The sequence below is a fragment of the Suricata suricatta genome, chromosome 3 (genome assembly GCF_006229205.1).
Source record: "Suricata suricatta isolate VVHF042 chromosome 3, meerkat_22Aug2017_6uvM2_HiC, whole genome shotgun sequence".
NCBI classification, from domain to species: domain Eukaryota; kingdom Metazoa; phylum Chordata; class Mammalia; order Carnivora; family Herpestidae; genus Suricata; species Suricata suricatta.
Genome location: NC_043702.1, coordinates 61208982 through 61226535, shown reverse-complemented (window position 1 = coordinate 61226535; position 17554 = coordinate 61208982). Strand labels below are relative to the sequence as shown.

The following is a 17554-nucleotide window of genomic DNA, read 5'->3' as shown; positions in this document are numbered from 1 at the left end:
AGTCAGATGCTCAACCAGTTGAGCCATCCAGGCACCCTAAAATTTATTTTTTTAATTGCAGTATAATTAACACTGTTATATTCATTTCAGGTGTACAATATAGTGATTCAACAATGGTATTTTACTCAGTGCTTCATGATAAGTGTACTCTTTAATCCCTGTTTACTATTTCACCCAGAAGCCCTTCCATCTCCCCTCTGGCAACCATCAGTTTGTTCTCTGTAATTAAGAGTTTATTTCTTGGTTTGTCTCTTTTTAATTTGTTCATTTATTTTGTTTCGTAAATTCCAGATATGCGTGAGATCATATTGTGTTTGTCTTTCTCTGACTTACTTCACTTAGTGTATGCTGTCTAGGTCCATCCATGTTGTTGAAAATGTATAGCTTGGTTTTTAAAATTACCTTTGTATTGGGGTACCTGGGTGGCTCAGTCAGTGGGGCAGCCAACTTTGGCTCAGGTCATGATCTCACAGCTCATGAGTTTGAGCCCTGCGTCGGGCTTTATGCTCACATCTCAGAGCCTGGAGCCCGCTTTAGATTCTGTGTCTCCCTCTCTCTCTGCCCCTCCCCTGCTTGTACTCTGTCTCTCTCTGTCTCTCAAAAGTAAATAAACATTCAAAAAAAAATAAAATAACCTCTGTATTATAAATCTTCATGGTCCACATAGTTTATGAATCTTTTTAAATTGCTATATAATATTTTATGAGATTTTGTACTCTACATTTACTTAAACATTAAACCTTGAAGTCATCCTGGGATTTATTTCTTGAATCTCCTCTTTCATATATTTATACTTTCTAGTCCTAAGGCTTTACATGCCATCTGTATGTGGATGACATCAAAGTTTATTTTTTGCATAATATATAAAATATAAATTTATTTTATTTGTTTCTCTAGCCCACAACTTTAGACTGAACTCTAGACTAAACTCTGGACTGCTATATCCAACTGAACTCTAGACTGCTATATCCAACTCCCTACTTGACATGCTTTTCCCTCAGAAGCCTTCACCATGTCCGTCATACTTCCACCTCAGGGTCTTTGCCCGTGACTGCTATTCCTTTCAGAATGTTCTCTCCTCCTTTAGCTTCCTTGCTTATGTTCTTAGCTCCTTCAGGAATCTACTCACTTTCTCTGCAGCCTTCCCTGGCCAGTCTGTTAAAACTTGCAACCTCACTCCATCCTTCTAATAAGTGGGCTTTACTCGCTAGTACTTTTTACTATCTGGCATAACATATACTGCTCTGTTTATTTTTTATCTGCATTTCCCCCACTAGAATGTAAGCTCTGTAAAAAAGGTTTGTTTATTGCTGCACTCCCAATATGTAGAGCAAAGCCGATGTAGCATACGTGCTCAGTGAGTCATTTGTTAGTGAATCATTATGCTGTTTACTATTTTTCCCTGTTGTAAATAACAGTGCATGAAAACCTTTACATTTAAGGCTTTTCCCCCCAGATTTTGTTAAATAAATACATAAAAATGGGATTACTGAGTAAAAGTATATAACCGTACTCTAAATTTTTAACAATACTTCTTTAATCAACTTACCTTTTTATTTAAGGAAAGGGAAAAATATTGTTTTTATTAATAGGTTATGCTAGGATTGACTGGGGCTGAGTCTTATTTAGGACATTTACTTTAAGCTTTAAGATTTGGGCATTTCTTTTAACTTCTTTGACATTTAGTTTATATTTCTATTAAATGGGACGAATATTCACTTCAAAGAGTTAAAAAATGTTTTAAAATATTTATTTATTTTTGAGAGAGAGAGGGAGACAGAGCGTGAGTGGGAGAGGGTCAGAGAGAGGGGATACAGAATCAGAAGCAGGCTCCAGGCTCTGAGCTGTTAGCACAGAGCCTGATGCAGGGCTCAAGCTCACAGACTGAGAGTCGAACACTCAACTGACTGAGCCATGCAGGCACCTCACTTCAAAGAGTTTTTGTTGGGCTTAAAAATAAAAGAATAAAACGTTGCAAAGCACTTGGCGCCTAGTAACTGTCAATAAATATCAGTCTCTTATCTCCATATTGGCTTTTTTTCCACTAAATATCTGTTTTCTTGAAACATTTTATCTTAGGATGGTAGAACACATCCATCCAGATACAGGCACACCTGTTATGTCTGAACATACACTTACATACTGTCTTTCAAAATCTGATCTCTACTGGTCTTGTAAGTTTTATTTTTACTTTTTAAAAAATAGTTTATTGTCAAATTTGTTTCCATACAACACCCAGTGCTCTTCCCCACAAGTGCCCTCCTCCATCACCACCACCTCTTTTTCCCCCTCCCCCTTTCCCTTCAACCCTCAGTTCGTTTTCAGTATTCAGTAGTCTCTCAGGTTTTGCGTCCCTCTCTCTCCCCAACTCTCTTTCCCTCTTCCCCTCTCCCTGGTTCTCCATTAGGTTTCTCCTGTTCTCCTGTTAGACCTATGAGTGCAAACATATGGTATCTGTCCTTCTCTGCCTGACTTATTTCACTTAGCATGACACCCTCGAAATCCATCCACTTTCCTACAAATGGCCAGATGTCATTCTTTCTCATTGCCATGGAATACTCCATTGTATATATATACCACATCTTCTTGATCCACTCATCAGGTGATGGGCATTTAGGCTCTTTCCATGTTTTGGCTATTGTTGATAGTGACATTGGGGTACATGTGCTCCTATGCATCAGCACTTCTGTATCCCTTGGGTAAATCCCTAGCAGTGCTATTGCTGGGTTGCAAGGGCGTTCTATTGATAGCTTTTTGGGGAACCTCCACACTGTTTTCCAGAGTGGCTGCGCTGGTTTACATTCCCACCAACAGTACGGGAGGGAGCCCGTCTCTCACATGGTCTTGTAAGTTTTAAATTTTTAATACCGTGATCCTAGCCATGGAGTACCATTACTGATAAAGTGTTGGCAGTGAAGCAGTGGATTGAATCAGTTCCCTCTCCCCTGTCCTTCTTTCTTGGAATCTTCACTTGTCCTTACTTAGGTTCCTTTCCAGCGCAGTCTGAGTGGGGCATATGTTACTTCATTTAAGTATTTCATTGATTATTGGTTGTCATTCCAAAGACTTTTGTATTTGCCAATGTATTTGCCATTTCTGAGGTTCTGCATTCATTCCTAAAGATTTACATTTTCCTCTGGTTGTGCTTCCTTTCAGCCTGAAGAACTTCCTTTAGTTCTCTATGTTGACTTTCGATGTTTCCTCTTTATATTTGAGTTTCCTCAGTTTGACTGTGTTTTGTCTAAGTTTTCTTCATTTCAGACTTACCTCTCTGTGGGTTCTTAAGCTTCTTGAATCTGTATATCTTTTATTGTATTTGGGAAGTTGCAAACTATATATATTTTTCTCATATTTTCTTTTTCTTCCCCACTCTGTCTCTTTTTTTTTCCCTCAAACTCAGATTACCCATACATTAGCCTTTTGGAATTGTTCCACAGGTCCTCAAAGTCAGTTTTTCCATTTTTCCATTCTTTTTTCAGATTGCCTGGTTTCTCTTGAACTGCCTTTAAGTTCACTGAATATCTTTCTATGTCTTTTCCCTTAAGAATGGGTTATAGTTGCCTTTTTCTTTGTCAACGTATTAGATTGTATCCTAGAGTTAGAAAGTTATATTATAGAGATTGTAGATTTTTTAGTATTGCTCTGAAAAGTTTTGATGTTTTGCATTAACAGGAGAATGATGTAGTTGGATTCAAATTGTAGCCTATCATGCCCACAGTGGACAGTGGCTTCGGGCTCAGTTCAGTTCTTTAAATCTTAGCTCCTAGCTGCTTTCACTTGACCTTGTGCATACATGGTTCCTAGGTTATCCAGAATCATGCTTGGTTTCTGGTTCTCTCATCACTCTCTGATTTTCCCAGGCTCCTTCCTTTGGTTCCAGTAGTTAGAGAATCTTTTTCTTTTTCTTTTTGTCTTCTTTCTGATTCATTAAATTTTACATTTTAGTTAACATACCATGCAGTATTGGTTTCAGGAGTAGAATTCAGTGACTCATCACTTACACACAACACCCATTGCTCATCACAAGTGTTCTCCTTGTTACCTGTCAACCATTTAGCCCATCCCCCACCCACAGCCCTCCATCAGGGGATAGTTCTCTATCATTGTCTCTTGTGGTTTGTTTCCCTCTCTTCTCTTTTCTTCTCTCCCTTCCCATATGTACATCTGTTTTGTTTCTTAAACTCCGCATGTGAGTGAAATCATATAATTGTCTTTCTCTGATTACCTTATTTCACTTAGCATAATACATTCTAGCTCCATCCACATTGCTGTAAATGACAAGATTTCATTGTTTTTGATGGTGGAGTAATATTCTATTTTCTATATATCTACATATCTATTTACATCTGTATCTGTATATCTTCTTTATCCATTTATCAGTTGTTGGGCATTTCAGTTATCTCCATAGTTTGGCTATTGTTGATAAGAAAGAATGTTTTTCAATCACTGTTTTTATCTGCTTCTGTGATGTGATCATGTCTGATATCAGGGCAGAGCTGCAAAATAAACATAAATAAATAGGCATGGAGCCTACTCTTTGCTGGTTTCTCCTACCTTTGAGTCATCTCCAGAGTGTACTTGCTTTTATTCATTCTCCCAAGCCTCCAGCTAGTTTAGTTCAGGAGGGATTAGTATATTGTACAGAGTTTTTAAAGATGAAAAATAAATGTATTAGGACCACATTCTGTCACATGAAAAACAAATTTTTCAGTTCTAGTTGTGGATTTATTATAACAAGTCAAAGATCCATGAAGGTATAGACAAATCCCACAATGAGACACTAAAGCTAAAGAAATAAATACCGCCCTTCATATTTTTAAAGTTGCCTTCTCAGTAGGAGAGATACTTAATCTATAATTTCACATTTTTTCTATGCTCTGCCTTTTTAAAAAAGTTTTAAAAGTATAGTGAATATACAGTGCGATGTTTGTTTCAGGTGTACAGTATAGTGATTCAGTGCTTTGGTACAACACCTGGTGCTCATTACAACAAGTGTCCTCCTTAACCCCCAGCACTGATTTGGCCCATCCTTCCTCCCGCCTCCCCTCTGGTAACCATTAGTGTGTTCTGTATAGTTAAGAGTGTTTCTTGGTTTGCTTCTCTTTTTGTCCCTTTTACTCGTTTGCTTCTTAAAACCCACATCTGAGTGACATCATACAGTATTTGTCTTTCTCTTATTTTGCTTAGCATAACATTCTCTAGCTCCATCCACATTTTTGCAAATGGCAAGACTACATTCCTTTTTTATGGCTGAGTAATATTCCATGTATATATATGTGTGTATATATACAGAGCCTGAAGCCACTGTCCACTGTGGGCATGATAGGCTACAATTTGAATCCAACTACATCATTCTCCTGTTAATGCAAAACATCAAAATTTTTCAGTCAATGGATACTTGGGCTGCTTTGATTTTTGGCTCTTATAGATAATGCTGCTATAAATATCGAGGTGCGTGTATCTGCTTGAATTAGCATTTTTGTATTTTGGGTTGCAAAAAAAAAATACTAGGTATTTTGCACCTAGTAGTGCAATTGTTGGATTGTTGGGTCGTTCTGGTTTTAATTTTTGGAGGAATCTGCATTCTGCAAAAACATAATTGTTTCCTAAATATTTCTTAATTGAAATCTTTATTGAGAGAGTTGTAAACATGCAGTTGTAAGAAGTAAGGCGCTGAGAGTTCATGTTCATGTACCCTTTACTCAGTTTTCCCCAATGGTAACATTTTATAAAATTGTAGTATAATATTACAAACAAGATATCAACATTTGTAAAATCTACTGAGCTTATTTAAATTTCTCCTGATGTACTTGTATTCATTTGTGCATGTGTGATTTAATTCTGTGCATTTATATCATGTGTAGGTTTATGTATCCACAACTTTAGCCTTATAACTGCTTTGAAAAGTAGGAAATGTTAGAGTTAGAAAGGACTGAAAGTCTTGGGCCATGTTCCCCATTGAAGATGATTACATTATATTAAGAGATTAGAATGAACATTTACCCTGTAAACACTTATTTGCTTTTTAAATTAATTTCCTTTAACATAAACACTTTGAGTGCAGTAATCACCTCATGTTTGTGTGTACCTTTATACACACCACAGTCCTGAGCTGACCTAGGTGCTCTGTGCAGAGATTTTCATTCAGTTCATGTTTAAAATACAAATACATGTTGTTAAATAGAATTAAAAAGTAGAAATGTCTTAGCTATTTTCTCTGTTTTAAATTGAGACTTCTATTTTTCAAAGCTTACATCCTGATTATGTTTCCTTGCACATATGTTCTACTACATGAAAGTTCTTTATAGATGTTTGATCTTGTGAAGGCAGTGTTGCTGCCTTTGATAAAAAAATAATTAGGTGAGCATTTCCTGGTAGAGGTACTCATCAAAGTTTGAAAGTACGTATTTTCTTTCAAGTATTGTATTTGTAGGGACTCCTCCTTCCCCCCAGTCTGTCTCTCTGTCTTTACAAAACCATGAAAGACAGCTTTTGTGAACTTATTTCTGTTAGAACTAGCACTGGAAAAAAAAATCCAGGTTTTCTCTAATGGACCATGATGGTAGGTAACAAAATTACAGTAGTTGTGTCATGGGTTTTATGTGGTTTCTAAAACTCTCTGGGGAAAAAAATGCCAAGCACTGTTTCACAAATTCTTTGGAGAATAAAATTTCTGTATTTTCATATAATTAGGGATACTATTAGGGAAAAAAAAAATCTTCCTTTCTGCCTATCTTTTAAGTTTTTTATTTTATTTATTTTTTTAATGTTTATTTTTGAGAGAGAGAAAGACAGTGCACAAGTGAGGGAGGGACAGAGAGAGAGGGAGATACAGAATCTGAAGCAAATTTCAGGCTCCAAGCTGTCAGCACAGACCTCGACACGGGCTTGAACCCATGGACCTTGAGTTGAAGTTGGACGTGTAACTGATTTAGCCACCCAGGTGCCCCTGAAGTCTTTTAAATCTTAGAAATGAAATTTCTGGCTGTGTATGCTAGAGCAGTTGAAAAGAGAACACCTAATGAGGGGTTGGTGGAGCCGCACAGGTTCTCTGTGGGTAGCTTTGCCCGAGGCAAGCGGTTACTCTGCCTGATGACCCTTGTCTTTTTCAATTGCCTGTTTAGCTTCCTGGCCTTGTTTGCTTGGTATCATTAGAGCTTATTGGCTCCCCATGGCTTAGCACAGTACAGCTGAAGCTGAGTGGGTGTTTGGGCCCAGAGAAGTCATGATGTGTAAATACTATATGGTATGAAACCATACAGATGGCACGCATCAAAATTTTAGACAAAGAGACCACGTGACATCATGCTTTAACATATATTGTGTTTATATACACACACAACTCATATACATATATAATTATTATTGGTTTTCTTATGTAGGCAGAGATGAGGCACAGAGAGAGTACTGCAGCTAGGGTGCCACAGCCAGATTGCAGCAGACATTATTTCCATCCTCTCCTTTGGACTTGGCTTTAAAAATCTGTTTACAGAGCATCATATTTACTTGATAATTTTGATCACCAAAATTTGGTAACTTTGGCAATCAAGGGGTATGCCTTCTTCAAGATGCTATTGCATTTATCTTGAAATTCAGAAAAGAGTTTTTAAAAGGTGATTTGAGGCCTAAAAAGAGAAAGAGAAATATGTAAGACATTGTATTGTGTCATAGATACTAAAACCCCTTTTTGAATGCTTTTGTAAGTTACTGCAGCATGATAGCAAAGATGGGGAAGTGGCTTTTGAATAAATTCTGTTCTGTGAATTTCTTGACTCTCCTACTACTTACACACTCATGGGCAACAAAGAAGCTCTGTTAACTTGTCAATAGCACTCACAACTGTGGTAGCAACAGTGAGCACTTATTTACTGAAGACAGCCTGTTGGTCATTTGTTGACCCCCTCCTGCCTACACTGAGCATTTTCATGGTTTATTCAGAGGTGAAGATCATCCTCTGCATTTACACTCATGGCTCTTTAGAAGATGGAAAGAAAACCATGTCCTAGGACAGAACGATGTTACAAGGATAATGGCAAATTCAGAAAGGAAATTTGAACAGTGTTTCAGAAATTTTCGGGATGGGGAAGATGAGGGAGGGCTAGAGAGAAAGCTCACAGGGAAGAACAATAGAAGGCAACCAAGACATGTTGATTTGGGCTCTTATGCCAAATTAATTTTGCCGTTTTACCTTTTTATCCCACTCTTGCTGGAGTATCTTTTCATACTCCTTATGATGAAGAAGCACAAAAACACAACGCAGGAAACTTTGTTAAACAAACAAGTTGTGGGCTTGTTTGGTCATTATCTGTCAAACGTCACTTCTTTACAATAGCTCTCGCTATAGTTCCAATATTGTTGTTCATAGTGAAGACCTGGAATTATTGGAAAAAGATTACATTTCTCTTTAAGAAGGTAGTGGCATAGTTAATACGTCTTAGAACATTTTATGTTAAAAAGAATTGAGAATGTAGGGGCACCTGGGTTGCTTAATCTGTTAAGCGTCTGACTTTGGCTCAGGTCATGATCTCATAGTTTGTGAGTTCAAGCTCCACACTGGGCTCTGTGCTGACAGTTTGGAGCCTGGAGCCTGCTTTGGATTCTGTGTCTACCTCTTTCTCTGCCCCTCCACCTCTCATGCTGTCTGTCTGTGTCTCTAAAAAATGAATAAACATTAAAAAAAAATTGAGAATGCAAATTTGGGGAAACTCCAGTTTCTAGAACACTTACATACTTGAAAATGTGGTAATTCCTTCTTCCCAGCTTTGTCCCAAAACAGGTATTATATTACATTTTCTGTGTATATCTTTCCTGGGTGAGGCTTGCATGTACACTATTTCCCTTTCCTATTTAAATAAGTGTCTTCTCTTTAACTTGAATTACAACCCAGTGGGATATTATGTCATGTATGTATGTAACCGTCATTCTTCCAAGTTAAAAAATATTCCTTTGTCTACTATATTTTAATCTCATCACCTGTTACTAAAGAAGCTTCATGATCTGTTTTGTACGTTTAACAGTTGTTGCCTTTGGCCAACTTTAATTTGGGTAATACTTTCATCTGATGTTTTATTATTTTGTATTAGTAGAAAATGTTCGTTACTACTGAAAAGGAACATTCACAAACCCTTATTTCTTGAACATTTAGTCTAAAAGAACTCTAAAGTTATAAATGCTTTTAAAAAATGTTCTAGAGGTGTCAGCATACCTTTGGGGCCTCATGCCCTCCGCTGCTCCTTCAGTGCCTCCTTCGCATATCAAGCACAAGCAGAAATGAAGCGAAGTCTTCTCATTCTTGACAGAGTCATTTGCTTAGGATAAAATCAGTGCAGCAGATTCTTGTGATCATTTCACACTTTTCAGCTTTTCTGGGACATCGTGCTATCTGACATCCTTCATTAGTCCTTATGAGAAAGACCCAAATAACCACAAGGGCACCTGGTGGCCCAATCCATTAAGTGTCCAACTCTTGATTTCGGATCAGGTCATGATCTTGTGGTTTGTGGAATCAAGTCCCATTCTGGGCTCAGTGCTGATAGTGTGGAGCCTGTTTGGGATTCTCTCTTTCCCTCTTTCTCTGCTCTCCTCCCTACCTCAACATAAATTTAAAAAATAAAGACACAAATAACCACAAAGCAAAAATTTTAAGAAACCATAAGGAATTGGGGCTGGGGTGCCCAAGTAAGTGGCTGAGTGGGTTAAGTGTCTGACTTCGGTTCATGATTCAGGGTTCATGAGTTTGAGCCCCACTTTCGACTGTATGCTGACAGCTCAGAGCCTGGAACCCTCTCTCTCTGCTCCTCCCCTGCTCACACTCTGTCTCTCTCTCAAAAATAAACAAGCATTTTAAAAAAAATATAAAGAATTGGGGCTGAATATAGTACATTTGGATTATAGAGACAAAAATGGCCAATTTTATGATGTAGGTGTGATCAAAGGTACGTTCTCCATGTGTAACCAGATGGTTAGTAAACACTTTGTCACAGCAAAGTGTAACATGGCAGTTGTTAGTCAAATGTTAGTAAGAAAAGTACAAGTTAAATCATTTAAAAATGGTTTGTTTTGTTGATATATCTCACTTATGGACTTACATTTATCATCTGATAGTCTTTCTACCTTTTCAGTCACATTAGAACTTAAGGATCAGGAGATCTAAATGTTTTAAAAGAATTTCTTTTTTACTGTTCCTGCTGGAGGCCTATAGGGAGAAGAAAAGTTAAATCTGTTTTACACTGATTGACATAAATGTTCGTAATGTCCACCCAGCACTTTATTGGGACAGTTGAGTATGTGTAATTAATTGGTAACATTAAGAACCATTATAGAAAGAATAACTTTTTCTGACCTTTTTTTTTTCAGGTTTGTAGCCAAACCGTGTGCCATCGCCCTCAACATTCAGGCCAATGGACCACAGATCGCCCAGCCCAATGCCATTCTGGAAAAGGTCTTCACTGCAATTACTAAGGTATGATGGTCTTTTTGGGTGGTCATGAGTTGCCATGACCACCATTCTGAATCTGAAATTATTTAATCCCTTCTCCCCTGGGTTTAATCCCTCTCTCCTGGGCTTGCCCAGCCCCGTTCTGGAAACTATGCTCTTGGAAAGCATCAAAGCATTGTGACTAGGACAAACAGGTAGAAGCTGAATAAGTGTGGGCGTGTGTGAGACCTGTTTATTTATTCTCACATTGATTTTAGAAGCTTGCCTGTAAAGAACAATCTAGATTAGATAGTTATTAGTCCAATTTTGTGTCTCTTTTAATTTCACATGACACGAAGCAGTATGGATAATGGTTGGGTGGGATTTTGTGGAGGCTACTGGGTAAAGCTGAGGAATATAATTAATGTAAGGCATACCTTGGAGATGTTGTGGGTTTGGTTTCAGACCACTAAAATAAAGTAAATACTACAATAAGGCATGCCAAATGATTTTTTTTTGTTTTTTCTAGTGCATATTCTATAGTCTATGAAGTGTGTGCAATTGCACTATATCCAAAAAACAAAGAAGCCTTAATTTAAAAATACTTTATTGCTAAAAAATGCCAACCATCATCTGAATCTTCAGCAAAGTTGTAATCTTTTTGTTGGTGGACATTCTAGTCTCCATGTTGATGGCTGTTGACTCATCAGGGTGGTGCTTTCTGGAGTGTGAGGTGATTGTGGCAACTTCTTAAAATAAGACAATAATGAAGCTTGCTGCATTGATCAACTCTTCTTTCATTAAAAATCTTTCTGCAGCATGTGATGCTGTTTGATAGCATTTTACCCACAGCCGAATTTCTTTCAGAACTGGAGTCAGTCCTCTCAGGCCCCACCACTGTTGTATCAACTAAGGTTATGTAAGAGTCTAAATCTTGTCATTTCAATAATCCTCACAGCACTGTTACCAGATGGAGATCCCATCTCCAGAGACCACGTTCTTTGTTTATTCATAAGAAGGAGCTTCTTATCCATTAGTATTTTACCATGACATTGCAGCAATTCAAATGTAATACTAATGAAAGTGTTTGAAATATTGCAAGAATTACTGAACTGTGAGGTACAGACACAAAGTGAGCAAATGCTATTAAAAAGAATGACACCAATAGACTTGTTTGATGCAGGGTTGCCACAAACCTTCAATATGTGAAAAATGCAAATCTCTGTAAAGTGCAGTAAAGCAAAGTGCAGTAAAAGAGGATTTGCCTATATGTATGAAAGGAAGTGCCCATTTGCCTATAGATGTGAGACATAGGCAGATGTAAACTAAAGAGAGAATAATTGAAGGACAGAAGAGTTGCAACATGGAATAATGAAGGACAAAGGTCTAGAGAGTTATAAGTTATAGATTCACTCTGGAGAAAATAAGAGAAATTATCGCTGTGGTGCTAGTTAAAGCCAAACTAGGAGCAGTGGAGAGGAGAGCAGGGGAGGGGGAAGATTGTCGCCCCTCAGCTGATCTCTCCTTAAGAACAAATAGGCGAGTAGGGGCACCTGGGTGGCTCAGTCGGTTAAGTGTCTGGCTTCAGCTCAGGGCATGATCTCGCTGTTTGTGGGTTCAAGCCCCACATCAGGCTCTGTGGTGACAGCTAGCTCAGAGCCTGGAGCCTGCCTCAGATTCTGTGTGTCCCTCTCTCTCTGACCCTCCCCTGCGCACACTGTCTCTCTCTGTCTCTCAAAAATAAATTTAAAAAAAGGACAAAAAAGGGAGGAGAAAGACAGAAGCCAGAAACCCTCCATCTAAGGCCACGAGAAAACGAAGGACGTCACAGTATCCAAGTATTTTCTTACTCTGTCACCCTTCATCTTACTCTTGCATAGAAAAGAAAGAAGGACAGGAGAAATGTAACGTCCTAGGAGAAGTATTGTGTGTTTGTATACTAAATGGTTCGTTTTCCGTTTTTCATTTTTCTGGGAAAATTACTCAGGCTTCTAAAATGTGATTTGATAGTGTCAAGCATGTTCTATTCCTTTTTTGGTATTTGTGTCGCTAACCATTTGTATTACTTGTCTCTTGTCTTAAAACTATTAATTCAAACATTCAAACATTTTTGTTTATATTGTGGTCTTTATTTCTGCTAAGATTCTCTAGGATTTTTCCTCTCTGTCCTTTAAAAAATGATATTTTTTCTGGAGAAGTAGAAGAAAGCAGTAGATGCTTTTTATATCTCTGCTAGGAAGAAGAGAGGAATGTATGAGATTTTAGGAAAAGCTCCTCTGGTAGTTTTATGGGCTGATTTTAGATTGCCAAGTTCTAACCGGAAGGGGCACATATCTTATGGTACTTAAAGGAAGAAAATATTAAGAACAAATTTGTATTTTCTTTTAACATAGCAGTTTACCACAGCAAGACACTTCTTTCCCTCTGAAAAAGTGGAAGTGTAGGAAGTTATCAGGTTTTTAAAAATGAGATTATAATATATTTGTATTTATCTTGTGAACTACCCTAAATACATAATAAAATGAATCTACCCAAATGCTATGTATCCCTTTAGAAATTCTGCAGTGGACATTTTATTCCCTTGCCTTATGTTTATCATGGTTACTGGAGAAATTTCCTCTGTAAAGGTAGTAAAAGGATTTTGCAGTCATGCTGACTGCCCTAGAGAATATTTGCTTCCAGCTAATTTTAATCGTACTCTCTTAGTTTTCCAAGGTGATTCTTCTGGACATTTTTACGTGATTAGAGTAGAGCCTCCTATTTTAAATATGAATGCATCAAAAGTTGGAACAGATTTTCCTTGAATTCTTTATAGTTGTCAGTGTTATTTATGATCTGAGAAAGTAACAGGTAAATTGACTAGAATAAAAGTAGCAACACTTGGAGTTTAGACAGTGTTTGTAGTTGCTTGAGTGACCCTTCACCAACCTGGCCTTGACCATGGTTCCAGGTCACCTTTGGGGAAGGGCATGGTTGTCTTTCAAGAGTGTAGGGATGCACCCTCAAAACGTTTGAAGTCTGCTATGTAAAGGACTGCTGACATAATCGGCGGGCCAATGTAGAATGAAAATGCGGGACCTCTTGTTCAAAAACTATGACAAAATACCATTCAAGGCATAAAAATATAAAGCTTGTTTCCTTTTCTTTCATAGATTCTTTTTCTTGGCCTGTCAACGTGTTTTTATTTGTTATTTAATGTCATGCTCCCTCAGGCAGAGGGACATTCATGAGGTGAGTACAGAGCCTCACATGTCACCCCACACTGACTTATTGAACACACAGCCCCCGAGCTGGGTCCAGATTGGGCTGATGTGCCTGCTCTTCTCTGGCCAGGAGCGGAGGAGTTGAGACTGGCTACTCCCCTTTCGATGGGCCTGCTGCCCTAACCCCGAGTGGATGGGTGACTCCCAAGTGTATTGCAGCCTCTAGAGCAGGGCACACTTGGTAGCTGGGTTGGGGTGAGCAAGAGGATCGTCCTCATTGAGTTACCTACCAAATGCACCAGGGCACTGCCACCCTGGGGTGCAGGCAGCTACCCCCATGTCCCACACTGAGACACCATAGGGTGTACATACCCAATTCCAGCCCTTTTCATGCTTGTCCCCGGGGCAGCTGTAGTCCCTGCCAGAAGCAGGAAGGGGTAGGAGGCCTGGGGAAGCCAGGGGACAGAGAAAGAAGGTCTCCCAGAACTGGCTGGGGGAAGTGACGGGACTGTGTGAGCCGAGACTCTGAGCCCCTAACGCGTGTTCCTCTGTCTCATTGGTCTTCATACACTAAATGCAAATTCCATGATAAAAGTATTAAGAATTTCAAGATAGCAGCCATAGAACTTGAAACCCCAAGTGCCAGCCCTTCTGAACGTGGAACCTTGGGTGACCCCCTGGTCACATGCCCTATGTGGTGCTCAGCTGTGTAATTACCTGATAAATAGGTAACATCTGTTTGTCTCTCTGTATATCTGGTATGAATCAGTGTGCGTGTGTATAGTTGTGTATTTATATTTATTTCTTTATGTTTGGGGTTTCTCCTGCCATATTTTGACACATATCTATAATCCTAACAGCCTTACTTCTCTAACCAAATCAATTCTTGAGCCACTGAGGGAAAAATATATACAGGTCAGCTCTGAAGCCAAGTTTTATGATCCAGAGAAGTCATATTATCATCCACTCTTGGTATTTTACTCTACATTTAAAAAATTATAGGCAAATTTCCTATAATTTTTCCCCCTTATTCTCCTCTTATGCCTGTCTCTTTCTTTCCTTTTTACTTTTCTTCTCCCTCACAGTATAGGTTATGAATATTAAGATCAGCCTAGGTATTTCTGTATAAAAATGTGTATATATGTCAGCATTGTTCATTTATTTCCTTGGAAATTTTAAGAAAGGAAAAAACTAAAGAGAGCAATTAAAAATGCAAAACAATGAAAAAACACAGACAAAGAAGAAGGAAAATCTCCCAAACTCTAATTTTGGCAAACTAGTAGATATATATCTCTAGATTTGAAATATATATTGAGGCTAACAAAAAACAGTTGACAGCTTGGGCAGAAGCCAAGCAGGAGGGAGCGAAGAGCATGAAGCCGGGGTAGCTCAGGAAAGCCAGCGAAAGGGACAGCTCCTGAGTGTGAGGGAGACAAAGCTGTAACAGTGTCTGCACATTAGATGCAGGAACTGGTGAGCAAGGCTGCAGGTTGTCCTCCTGGACTCAGTTTAACTCAGAGAACTGGAAGGATTCACAGACCAGTGTGTGGATGGCAGGTTTTTGGGAGATGGTCTACCTCGGCGGTAGCTGAACTACAGGAGCATTCTCCCTGCTCTGCATACCCCCAGGAGCTGGTCAGAACATTCCGACTGACTCGATGAGGAATAAAGAAGGAGCGCACCCAACATCGAAGACAAGAAAAGGAATGGGAGCAATGCTTATTAGCAAAAATTGTTAGTAGAAGAATGTCACAAGGCAAATGAAAATTGTCATTAAATATTTTACCATAAACTAAAAAAAGTAAGCAATATCTCTGTGAAAGAAGACCACAGAAAAAGAAATTAAGGCCTAACGGAAAGAAAATAGTTGGTCAACGGGAAGAGGGGTACACTGTGAGCTGTAGATTCAGGAAAACATATTAAAACTATCATAGAGGGGCACCTGGGTGGCTCAGTCAGGTAAGCGTCCAACTGCAGCTCAGGTTATGATCTTATCATTTGTGAGTTCGAGCCCCACTTGGGGCTCTGTGCTATCAGTGCTTGGGCTTCTCTCTCTTTCAGTCTCTCTCTCTCTGCCCCTCCCCCACGTGGGCTTTCTCTTTCTTAAACTTTAAAAAATAAAAATAAAAAATAAAAATATCACAGAAATGAAGACAAAATTAGAAAGAATACAGGAAACACAAGATACTGCAGAAAACAAAGTAAGGAGCATGGGAGATAGAAATAATAAAACTGAATTAAATTAGACTAAAAAAGCTAAAAATAGATATTTAGATTGAGCAGATTCAGCATCTGCATAATCAAGAGTCCCATAAGGAAAAGCAAAATAAAATATTGAAAGATATAATTCATGCAAATCTTTCTAAAACAAATGAAGATTTCTTTTCATATGTAAATGAAAATGCAGTAAAAATTGACCCAAGAAGGTTAAATTATTGGACTTGTAAAGTAAAAGAAAGAATTCTTTGAGAAGCCAAGGAAAAAATCAAATCACTTAACTGGGAATAGTCTTCTTTATAGCCACATTTCCAACATTTTCAAGGAAATTTTGAACTAAGAATTTTATATTTAGGCAAATTGTTTTTACTCTGTAAATGTTAGAAACAAACAAATTTCAACATTGAAAAATTTGGAGAATTGTTTTATGAGGACTTTTTGAAGAAAGTATTATAATCGTTAATGTTAGCTGATCAAGAGGTTCCTGGAGTGTTGGTAAGTTTTGAATACATGTCATCTGTAGAAAGAGAGAAAGAAATGTGAGGTTCAGGGTGACAGCAGAATGTAAACATTCATCTGTTCACATGGTAGAAGCGATACAACTAATAGTAGTGGGGGCAGGGAAAGAAGGCAAGAGGGAGAATACATTCACAACTGCATAATCTCTAGTAGCTGGGAGTCAAAGCAAATCCGTTTAAGCAGTCAAATCGAATGATAGAAGGACAAACAAATTTAACAATATGAGTAAACTAAAAGTGATAAAATTATTGATTACTATTGGGTGTAGTAAGAAGAGGAAATATGGTAATTTTAAATATTGCTCATATGAAATTATTGACCAAAAACAAATAGAAGAGTATTGTAATTATGAGTAACCACTAGAACAAAAATTACCCTCAAAAAGGAAGGAAAATAAAACAAACAGTACTTGGTGTGTCAAAAAAAATTTTTTTTTGCCTTTCAAAGTAGAAAGCATAACAATTAATGTGAGGGAACTATAAACAAACATTCAGTTATATCAATATCTGTAAATGGGCTTGACTCCTCTAATAACGAATTTGGCTTTGGGTCACGTAGCTGATAAGAGATACCTTCAGATAAAATAATTACAAATATTGAAAATAAAACTATTAGTAAAGGTATATAGACAAATACAGATAATAAAGTATGGTTTTTATTTTTACATAAAAGTGGAAGTCAGACCAAAAGGAATAAGTGAAATGAAGAACTGGCTTCTTTTTTTTTTTTTTCTCCATAATATTTTATTGTCAAATTGTTTTCCATACAACACCCAGTGCTCTTCCCCTCAAGTGCCCTCCACCATCACCACCACCTCTTTTCCCCCCTCCCCCTTTCTCTTCAACCCTCAGTTCATTCTCAGCATTCATTAGTCTCTCAAGTTTTGCATCCCTTTCTCTCCCCAACTCTCTCTCCCTCCTCCGTTCTCCCTGGCTCTCCATTAGGTCTCTCTTGTTTTCCTGCTAGACCTATGAGTGCAAACATATGGTTTCTGTCCTCCTCTGCCTGGCTTACTTCACTCAGCATGACACCCTCAAGGTCCATCCACTTTCCTACGAAGGGCCATATGTCATTCCCTCTCATTGCCATGTAGTACTCCATCGTGAATATATACCACATCTTCTTGATCCATTCGTCAGGTGATGGACATTTAGGCTCCTTCCATGTTTTGGCTATTGTTGACATTGCTGCTATGAAC

General features: G+C 38.2%; 1 protein-coding gene across 3 annotated transcripts in view; it reads left to right on the top strand.

Moving 5' to 3' along the window:
• CERS6 (ceramide synthase 6) overlaps window positions 1–17554 on the top strand; it is a 300639-nt gene that overhangs the window by 70885 nt on the left and 212200 nt on the right. For all 3 annotated transcript variants that reach the window (XM_029934446.1, XM_029934445.1, XM_029934444.1), the window contains exon 2: window positions 10357–10462. In XM_029934446.1, the coding sequence (XP_029790306.1) occupies window positions 10357–10462 (106 nt within the window). The remainder of the gene's footprint in view (window positions 1–10356; window positions 10463–17554) is intronic.